An 11,248-nucleotide genomic window follows, 5' to 3' on the forward strand; every position below is an offset into this window, starting at 1 on the left:
TTATTACTCGTAAGAAAAGTCTCAAAGTTAGTCAAAGTTGTATTAACAAATACATAAAAGGTAACACGCGGGTTATACAAAATTCATACATTAAAGGATATATAGTTCCGTCCGTTACAAGTCTAAACTCAGTTGTATATCCACACTATCACTAACCAAAAAAGTGATAACGCATATTTTTAGAGAGAGAAAGTTTGGAATTCAATTCGACGAAAGAAATGGCGAACCAGTTGGGAAATTTGATGGAGACGATAAAATCGAAGGTGAATGCATTAAAGAGGAAGAAGAAGTCAAAAAAGCCTTACTTGAAGATGGATAAAAGCGCCAGTGTTAAGGTGGAAATTCGCAGTAGAAAGGCTCGTCAACTTATTGATAAGACGCTTAAAGCCGCTGATCAACCCAACAAGTTAAGCCTTTAATGTTAATCTCTTTAATATTGTTTATTAGTGTTAATTATAGATCATAATTCAAATTATATGATGTCGTATATTTATAATGATCGATATAGTTTGGTGTAATAATAGTGGTATGGTAGGATCGGACCACCGCTCTCCGATAACTTTATAGGAGGGTTTCAAATGTACATTTTTTCTTTTCTGTTATTTTTTAATAAATAATAATTGTTCATCTTCTCAATATAATTGTTGGATTCTGCAATGAGGCAAGTGAATTTGCTCTCGTTAAAATGCCAATAATTTCTGAAAACTAATTCAATGGTTCATCTATTATATATCTGTATAAAGTATTACTTCTGTTATATATTATGTGCAACTTTTAGGTAATATTTGTATGTAAAATATATATATAAAAAATTTTAAAAAAAAATCGAAAGTTACACATAATATGTAACGGAGCAAGCAGTAGTGGCAGTACTTTCATGTGTATATCACTAATATCGTAAACTATTACTCCGTATATGTACATGCGTAAAATGTTTTATAAACACATGTTTACCTTGTAAGTGATAATTAAATTTTGGTACGCTCCATCGGTTTTTTGAAATTTTGGTAGAGCTCCTTTTCTTATTGCTAATACATATCTCCATATTACAATCGTATCAGAGGCTTCTTTGGCCTTTATGAAAATTTAAAAGATGACGTTATTGTCAATTGTAAAATCATCAATAAAGATAAGGGTACAAATTTGCCTTGCAAAGTTAAGATGCAATGCGCTTATGGCAGGAAAAAAAAAATGCTACTAATTACATGACTGTCCAAATGAAGTGGAAATACATAAACAGAATAAACTTGCATAACCAAATAAAAGGTTTGCATCATAGAGGATAGCGTGACACCCATCTATCGAACATTTCAGAGCATTCTCTACGGTAGTATTCTGCAGCTGTATGGCCTCCACCCTGAACATCCATCCAAAATTGAATTATAAGTCATCTATTCTCGTAAACTAAGCTGCCAAGACTTATACTTGAGTAAACTTTTGCAGCCAAAATGTTAAGATAGCTGTTATGAATCCAGTATGATCATTTACATGTTGAGATGTCACGAGTAATGTGTACGAATATAATTTACCTTCACGGTTGCATATGTCAGATAATAAGCTGAGTTCTTCTCATAAGTCCTTGTATACCTATCACATTTCAACATTTAATAAGATCTTGTTGGTAATTTTATTGAAGCAACGCCAGAGGTAGAAAAACTAAAGCTCAGAAAATTTACCCTCCAACTTGAGCATCAACAAACCATGGACGCCATTTGTCTGAAAGAGTTAGATTGGCAGAATTTTTGATGGACTTTATCCATTCCACGACTCCAACAAATGTAACAACCATGTCTCGGTCACCACTAGTTAACACAGAAAATGGACAAGAAGTAAGCAAAATCATTCATGCCAAAGGAAACTCAAGATTCAAGAAAGAAGATGAGCAAACCCAAGATATGATTATTACCTGTATACTAATAACCTCAGGTTATAGTTGGTGAGGTTTTGATGAACTTGAACAACACTCAGCATATTTTTCGTGTATGATATAGTCTGGTTGCACCTACTCCATTGGCTTACCATTCCCTACTTGCATAATAGTCACATGTCAGAAAATGTATTTCCATGAATTCATGAAACATTATGTTGAGCTTATGCAGAATAAAACGCTGAAATCTTAATTCTTGATATAAACTGTTTTTGTATAGCCTAAAAAGTCAGCTTGTTCTAAAATGATTTATTTCCTGCCATAAAATTGAACAAACATGATACCTTGCGGATGTGCAAGGCATCCTGGACTGCTTCATCGTTTGCCCAGCTGTCTGACAGAGTGTAATTGAAATCCTGCAATACGATTAGGCAGCTAAATATCAGCAAAAGAAAGATTGAACAATTGAAAGAATTAATAAATGCTAAAAGAGGGATTAGCAAGGAAAATATCCGGCACCAAAGATCTGAAGCTTGAGGGACCGAAAGAATGAATTCATTGGGATCCTCTTGAAGAGATCTTCTAGTCCATCTATCATCTAGCGGGCTACCAAGTGTACATTTTGGCTCCAGAATCTGATTTGGCCATATGCCCCTGACACACTGTGGAAAGACTGAAATTCTCACAACCTAGATTTTATGACATCAAAGTTCCTTTAAAAGCATTCATAATCAAAAATTTTCTTAGCTAAGAAAACTGCACAAACCCTCTCATAATCATCAAGAGCAAGGACACATTGTGTGTTATCTGGATCCACATCTACATAATTCTTTTTGCAGTACTTCTTGGCATTCTGCATGGTGAAGGACAGAAAAATTAAATTATAAACTGTGACACTAGTCAATAATCACTCTAGCTTTGCCACTCTAGCTTTGCCTGTTCATACTCCCACCATAGCTTTGTTCTTTTCAACATGATATAAGCTCAGACAAGGGCTTTTCAGGTGAAAAGAATGAAGCATATATCTCATGAAAGGGGAGTGCAACAAGCTAAGACCTAGAATGAGTCATAACTCATAACTAATAACCATCTAATGTTAAAGGTAATTACATTAAAAGTAATATCTGATATGAGTGCCATCCTATGAGCAAACTCTACTTTTGAATTTGCATCAATGAATTCATCTGTATTCGGGCTTCCCACTAAATATCCCTGCAATATCAAAACAAATCAGAGATTATACCTACTATTGCTTGAGTCATTTCATCAGAAGCAAGTATCCATATGATTCTCTGGTAACGTTACCTTAAGCTTTAAATGTGGCTGCACTCCAGCTTCATTACCTGTCAGAAGTATTTCAGTTTGCCTTACAAATTTCAGATAATAGATGATGAAAAAGCGATTTAGCTTAAGAAATAACAAGTAATACATAATCAAGTTATTATAGTACCTTCTATTACTAATTGTGTGATAAGTGGAACAATAATTCCAGAGTATCCATCACCACCCACAAAGAATGGAACATCAAGATATTGAGGATTTTCTACCACCCACTGCATCAAGAGTTCAGAAAATTAAGCTTTCTTCGTTTTAGTCACGTTTACCTAGCTTTAATCTAGTGGCAATGATGGCATTATCTCAGTTTAATATAAAATTTTATCAGTATTTTCTAGCTGCGACAGAGTTGGATCATAATTATGGATAATCTGGCAAGAAAATCATGTCTACAAGTCCACCTGCATTAAAAATTGATAAGCTTCATCTGCTGCTTTTGTGTCTGAACTCGGCCAACCTTCTTGAGTTATTGAGTATGAAAAGCCTGTTCCAACTGGTGAATCTAGAAATATTATGCTAGCACTCTACATATACAGCACAAATTCCCGTTTCAGTACTTTCAGAAAAGAACATTAGGTTAGAAGATAGAACTTGGCAACTCAGCCTTTACTCCATAACTATCTGTTTTCCTATGTCTACCTTACCTTGGTCCAAGAATGTTCATAAGATCTCAACTGAGGAAGACCACCTTCTAAAGATGCATCAAGGTCAAATTCTAGTGGTCCTGCCAAATTGCGTACATGCAAAAATGAAAGATTACAGACTAATGACAAACAATCCATATACTACTATGACAATAAGAGCTGGTATTCATATGCATTTCATAATATCTATCATGGTACTACTACCAATAGTAAGAATGATGAACACAAGTAGATCAATTGTCTAGTGACTTAGGGCCTGTTTTGTTCAGCTTAATTTCAGTTCAGTTCAGTTTAGTTCAGTTCATTTCATCTATTTTCAGTAAATCAGATTAGGCCCTAGTTATATAACAGCAGCTCTTGCAAGAAGATCAAAGCATGGACTAAGGGCATGTTCTGATTTATTGAACTGAACTGAGCTGAAAAATTGTTTACGATAGAAGGAAATTAGGAGCTGAATTGAACTGATTGGAGCTAAACTGAACTGAAATTAAGCTGAATAAAATAGGCCCTAACTTATGATGTCTAGAACATAAACCTCAAATGTCCTTAACCAACTAATAAATACTAGTATCACACACTAAACCAACAATCATACATTTCCAGACAGCTCAATCACTAAGTGAGTAGAACAAAAAAATATACAAATGAAGCTTTTCGTTTGTTAACATAAGAGACCGTAAATTAAGAGAAGACAAATTTATGTGAAAAAGAACAAAGTTTAATAAAAGATCAATTGTGTAACATGAGTACAGGGCTGAGGGCTCTCAATTATAATACAAAGATTGCTTAATTTTCTCACTTAAGAAATACAACTATGCAAGACGCCAAGACAGGCCCACTGCTACTGATAAAAACATACGTGGAACTCCCATTTCCACTCTAAATTTCAGCTCATTTTCCTAGAAATGTGGCACATTTAATTTTCCTGACACAGAAGAGTTTAATACTACCTTCGTTTCAAATTATTTGCAACTATGAGATGAGCTATCTAATTATGCCAAATCCTGAGTTAACAAGAACTACTAGCTAGCAATGATTCAAATTACTACCTCCGTCTCAATTTAGTTGTTGTATTTCTAATTCAAATTACAATATCAACGTGACTATTAATTTCCGATAATGCGACAAAATATGATTTGCTCTACCAAAAAAGAAGAGATATAATCATGAAAAATTACCAATTTCAAAAACAAGACTATTCCAAGAAGAACAACCAGGACCTCCAGTAAGCCAAAGAAGTAAAGGGTCTTTGTTTGGATTTCCTTGTGATTCAACAAAGTAGTAGAACATTTCTGAATCTCCCACTTTTATGTATCTATTTTTTTCACAATTTACAATCTTTTTTAGTAGCAGAAAGCGGAATTAAAATGCAATTTGAAAGTAAATAAAGTGATAAGATTATTGAATTAGATTTAGAAATAAAGTTACCCAGTTTGGAGATTGAAAGGGAGCTTGCCGGAAAATCCAGGGAGATAATCGACGGCCTCGCCGGAGTACGACGGCGCCGGCAAGAAGGCGACGGCAAGGAAGAGTAAGATGAAGTGTATTAGTTGTTTGGATGTGGTCATGGTTTCTTTTTTTGTTTAAAATTGTCAACTCCTCAATATTGGAGTGTATGAGTAGCTTTTTATAGGGAGTAAATTATTGATGTAAGATGATGTCTTTTATGATAATACATGACCTTTTTTTTTTTTTTTTTTTTTTTTCCCCTTAAGAATTTGGACCCCATGATTAGACATTTAGACTAACTTATTATGTATTTTTATGAACATGTGTTATTATGTATTTTTATGAACATGTGTTACATAGGTATGAGTGATTTCCATGGATATGGTTCAAAGAATTCAAAATTCTTCGATTACTCAACTTTTTGTCAAAATTCCTTACATACCGTCCATGCCATCTAACCTCTTAAAATTTTTTTTTTTTTTTTAAAATTTTTTTCCTAGTTAAGAGTAAAGCTGCTAATTGATGGGGGAAAGGTTAAAAATAAGAGGGGGGATGGGTTTTTAACACTTTTTAAATCCCATATATATTCTCTTCTTGTGCTTTTTTCGAGTTTTAAGACCGGGATTGAGAATATGGTGGTTGACCCCAAAACAGGGTGATTGGGGGACAATTTGGGTTGTTGGTGATTGTTACATGAGATAAGATATGATACTTACATTACAAATATGAATAGTTTGTTCAAATATATCAATCACATCACACCATATCAAATAACACACATGTTAATAGTAACATGGTTATTCATAGTTACTATTGTTAAATCAATCATCATATCATATAATGTGTTCATTTCCATTATTATTGTCTATCATCAAAATTACACTTAAACATCACATTACTATTTTACCCATATTACATCACTTATACTTCCTCCGTTTTCTTTTACTTGCAACACACCTTTTAAGCACACAGTTTTAGGAGTTGATTAGTGAGGGTAAACGAGCGATTTTATCAATATAATTTTTACACGAAAATTAGAATAGGGTTAAGTATCATTTGTAAAAATTATAGTGAAAAATTTGTCAGTTTACATTACATAAACCCGACCTCAAAACACGTGCCACAAGGCTGTGTTGCAAGTAAAAGAAAACGGAGGAAGTATAACATAATTATACTTTTATGACATCACAATTGTAGAGTCACGTCATATTATGACATCACATAATTAAAAATTTATTTTCATGACGTCATTATAGTCAAGTCACATCAATCAATATAATTATATGACATCATAATAGTCAAGTCACATCACTTCAACATAATTACATGACATCATTATAAATATATGACATCAATGTAATCAAGTTACATCACATTATTACACTTATATGACATCACTATATTTCATGAAAATATAGTCAAAACTCATTCTTGGTACTTTATGGACATTTTTATCGGTGTCTTATGATTTCAAACCTCCTTATATGACCCAGGAGTCATCCAACACATTAAGTTCATTTTTTGAAAAAATGTCAAAAACTAACCCTAAATCGTGTATTATTCTTCAATTTTGGCCAGTTTTCCACATATTTTGACCCGAAAATAAAAATTTCAGAGATACTTACCATGGACCCTAATACACCCCGGGAGCCCATTTGGGTCGATAAAACCATCCAATATTCCTTTAAAGAGTCAATTTATCCGATTATAACATGCACTGATTTCATAAAATCAAGCTACACCAAGGACATTTATGACCACGGTCATATATGGTTCTAAACGGTATTACATGACCCTAAGATATATGCCCTAGGATCTCAACACTTTTCGCCACCAGGCCCCGTAACCTCCAAAATTCCTCAAAAAGCGTGGATAATAGTCTTCAATTTTGGAATTTTTTGACCTTTTTGCGCCCGGAAATAAAATTTGTCGAGGTGTTTAACATGGTCCCTAATACCCTCGGGGAGCCCATTTGGGTGGATAAAACCATCCAATATGCCTTTAAACAGTCAACTTATCCGATTATCAGTTGCACTGATTTCATAAAATCAAGCTACACCACGGACATTTATGACAACATATAATGGTCATATATGATTCCAAACGGTATTATATGACCCCGAAATGTATCCCCTAAGATCTCAACGCTTATCGCCACCGGGCCTCGTAACCTCCAAAATTCCACAAAAAGCGTGGATAATAGCCTTTAATTTTGGAATTTTTTGACCTTTTTGTGCCCGAAAATAAAACTTTCCGAGGTGTTTACCATGGTCCCTAATACTCTCGAGGAGCCCATTTGGGTGGATAAAACCATCCAATACGCTTAAAACAGTCAATTTATTTGATTATAAATTTCACTTATTTCATAAAATCAAGCTACACCACGGACATTTATGATAACATATAATGGTCATGTATGGTTCCCAACGGTATTATATGACCCCGAGATGTATCCCCTAGGATATCAACACTTTTCGCCACCGGGCCCCGTAACCTCTAAAATTCCTCAAAAAGAGTGGATAAAAGCCTTCATTTTTGGAATTTTTTTGACCTTTTGCGCTCGTAAATAAAACCTGCCGAGGTGTTTACCATGGTCCCTAATACCCTCGAGGATCCCATTTGGCTGGATAAAACCATCCAATATGCCTTTAAACAGTCAGTTTATAACTTGCACTGATTTCAAAAAATCAAGCTATACCACGGACAGTTAGAACAACATATAATGGTCATATATGGTTCCAAACGGTATTATATGATCCCGAGATGTATTCCTTAGGATCTCAACACTTTCCGCCACCGGGCCCCATAACCTCAAAACTTCCTCAAAAAGCGTGGATAAATAGCCTTTGATTTTGGAATTTTTTGACCTTTTTGCGCCAGGAAATAAAACTTTCCGAGGTGTTTACCATGATCCCTAATACCCTCGGGGAACCCATTTGGGTGAATAAAACCATCCAATATGCCTTTAATTAGTCAGTTTATCCGATTATAACTTGCACTGATTTCATAAAATCAAGCTACACCACGGACATTTATGACAACGTATAATGGTCATATATGGTTACAAACGGTATTATATGACCCCTAGAAGTATCCCCTATGATCTAAACACTTTTCGCCACCGGGCCCCGTAACCTCCAAAATTCCTAAAAAAGCGTGGATAATAGCTTTCAATTTTGGAATTATTTTTACGTTTTTGCGCCCGGAAATAAAACTTTTCGAGGTGTTTACCATGGTTCCTAATACCCTCGGGGAGCTCATTTGGGTGGATAAAACCATCCAATATGCCTTTAATTAGTCAGTTTATCCGATTATAACTTGCACTGATTTATTAAAATCAAGCTACACCACGGACATTTATGACAACAGATAATGGTCATATATGGTTCCAAACAGTATTATATGGCCCCGAGATGTATCCTCTAGAATCTCAACACTTTTCGCCATCGGGTTCCGTAACCTCAAAAATTCCTCAAAAAACGTGGATAATAGCCTTCAATTTTGGAATTTTTTGACCTTTTTGCGCCCGAAAATAAAACTTTTCGAGGTGTTTATCATGGTCCCTAATATCCTCGAGGAACCCATTTGGTGGATAAAACCATCCAATATGCTTTTAAACAGTCAATTTATTTGATTATAAATTGCACTGATTTCATAAAATGAAGCTACACCACAGACATTTATGACAACATATAATGGTCATGTATGGTTCCCAATGGTATTATATGACCCCGAGATGTATCCCCTAGGATCTCAACACTTTTCGCCACCGAGCCCCGTAACCTCTAAAAAATCCTCAAAAAGCATAGATAATAGCTTTCAATTTTGGAATTTTTTGACCTTTTTGAGCTCTGAAATAAAACTTGCCGAGGTGTTTACCATGGCCCCTAATACCCTCGAGCAGCCCATTTGGGTGGATAAAACCATCCAATATGTCTTTAAACAGTCAGTTTATTCGATTAGAACTTGCATTGATTTCATAAAATCAAGCTACACCACGGACAGTTATGACAACATATAATGGTCATATATGGTTACAAACAGTATTATATGACCCCGAGATGTATCCCCTAGGATCTCAACACTTTTTGCCACCGGGCCCCGTAACCTCCAAATTTCTTCAAAAGCGTGGATAATAGCCTTTGATTTTGGAATTTTTTTAACTTTTTTGCGCCAGGAAATAAAACATTCCGAGGTGTTTACCATGATCCCTAACACCCTCAGGGAACCCATTTGGGTGAATAAAACCATCCAATATGCCTTTAATTAGTCAGCTTATCCGATTATAACTTGCATTGATTTCATAAAATCAAGCTACACCACGGACATTTATGACAACATGTAATGGTCATATATGGTTCCAAACGGTATTATATGACCCCGAGATGTATCCCCTAGGATCTCAATTAATAGTTTTCGCCACCGGGCGCCGTAACCTCCTTCAATTTTGGAATTTTTTGACCTTTTTGCGCCCGAAAATAAAACTAGCCGAGGTGTTTACTATGGTCCCTAATACCCTCGGGGAGCCTATTTGGGTGCATAAAACCATCCAATATGCCTTTAACAGTCAAATTATCCGATTATAACTTGCACTGATTTCATAAAATCAAGCTACGCCACGGACATTTATGACAACATATAATGGTCTTATATGGTTCGAAACATTATTATATGACCCCGAGATGTATCCTCTAGGATCTCAACACTTTTCGCCACCAGGCCCCGTAACCTCTAAAATTCCCTAAAAGAGTGGATAATAGCCTTCATTTTTGGAACTTTTTGACCTTTTTGCGCTCGGAAATAAAACTGTTCGAGGTGTTTACCATGGTTCTTAATACCCTCGGGGAGCCCATTTGGGTGGATAAAACCATCCAATATGCCTTTAATTAGTCAGTTTATCCGGTTATAACTTGCACTGATTTCTTAAAATCAAGCTACACCATGGACATTTATGACAACGGATAATGGTCATATATGGTTCCAAACGGTATTGTATGACCCCGAGATGTATTTCCTAGGATCTTAACACTTTTCGCCATCGGGCCCCGTAACCTCCAAAATTCCTCAAAAAGCGTGGATTATAGCCTTCAATTTTGGAATTTTTTGACCTTTTTGCGCCCGGAAATAAAACTTTTCGAGGCGTTTACCGTGGTCTCTAATACCCTCGGAAAGCTCATTTGGGTGGATAAAACCATCCAATATGCCTTTAAACAGTCAATTTATCCGATTATAACTTGCACTGATTTCATAAAATCAAGCTACATCACGGACATTTATGACAACGTATAATGGTCATATATGGTTCCAAACGGTATTATATGACCCTGAGATGTATCCCCTAGGATCTCAACACTTTTCGCCACCGGGCCCCGTAACCTCCAAAATTCCTCAAAAAGCGTTGATAATAGTCTTCAAATTTGGAATTTTTTGACCTTTTTGCGCCCGGAAATAAAACTTGGCGAGGTGCTTACCATGGGCCCTAATACCCTCGAGGAGCCCATTTGGGTGGATAAAATCATCCAATATGCCTTTAAACAGTCAATTTATCCGATTATAACTTGCCCTAATTTCATAAAATCAAGCTATACTACGAACATTTATGACAACATATAATAGTTATACATGGTTCCAAACGTCATTATATGACCCCGAGATGTATCCCCTAGAATCTCAAGACTTTCCGATACCGGGTCTCGAAACCTCTAAAATTCCTCAAAAAACGTGGATAATAGCCTTCAATTTTGACAAATTTTGACTTTTTTGGGCCGAAAATAAAAATTGCTGAGGTGATTACCATGGACCCTAATACCCTCCGGGAGTCCATTTGGGTGGGTGGAACCATCCAATTTGCCTTTAAGCGACTAATTTAACCATTTTTGTACAGGCCTCTTGTACTGGTTATAGGCTTCCACGGGGCCCTTACGTAGCCGAAAAATGGTCATATATGGGTCAA

General features: G+C 35.6%; 1 protein-coding gene across 1 annotated transcript; it reads right to left on the minus strand.

Annotated features, from left to right (window-relative positions):
• Positions 1 to 1,013: 1,013 nt before the first annotated feature.
• Positions 1,014 to 5,440, minus strand: LOC145620401 (serine carboxypeptidase-like 18). The gene is made up of 14 exons (XM_081675075.1): positions 5,275 to 5,440; positions 5,025 to 5,161; positions 3,847 to 3,926; positions 3,604 to 3,726; positions 3,318 to 3,420; positions 3,173 to 3,210; positions 2,978 to 3,079; positions 2,634 to 2,720; positions 2,381 to 2,529; positions 2,212 to 2,284; positions 1,907 to 2,025; positions 1,677 to 1,802; positions 1,530 to 1,587; positions 1,014 to 1,357 (listed from the first exon to the last, which is right to left on the minus strand). Exons 1-14 carry the CDS (start codon positions 5,412 to 5,414, stop codon positions 1,274 to 1,276), a joined length of 1,419 nt encoding a protein of 472 aa, XP_081531201.1. The 5' UTR covers positions 5,415 to 5,440; the 3' UTR covers positions 1,014 to 1,273.
• Between the last annotated feature and the right edge of the window lie 5,808 nt (positions 5,441 to 11,248).

The sequence above is a fragment of the Chenopodium album genome, chromosome 27 (assembly GCF_948465745.1).
Source record: "Chenopodium album chromosome 27, dcCheAlbu1.1, whole genome shotgun sequence".
In the NCBI taxonomy this organism is placed as follows: domain Eukaryota; kingdom Viridiplantae; phylum Streptophyta; class Magnoliopsida; order Caryophyllales; family Amaranthaceae; genus Chenopodium; species Chenopodium album.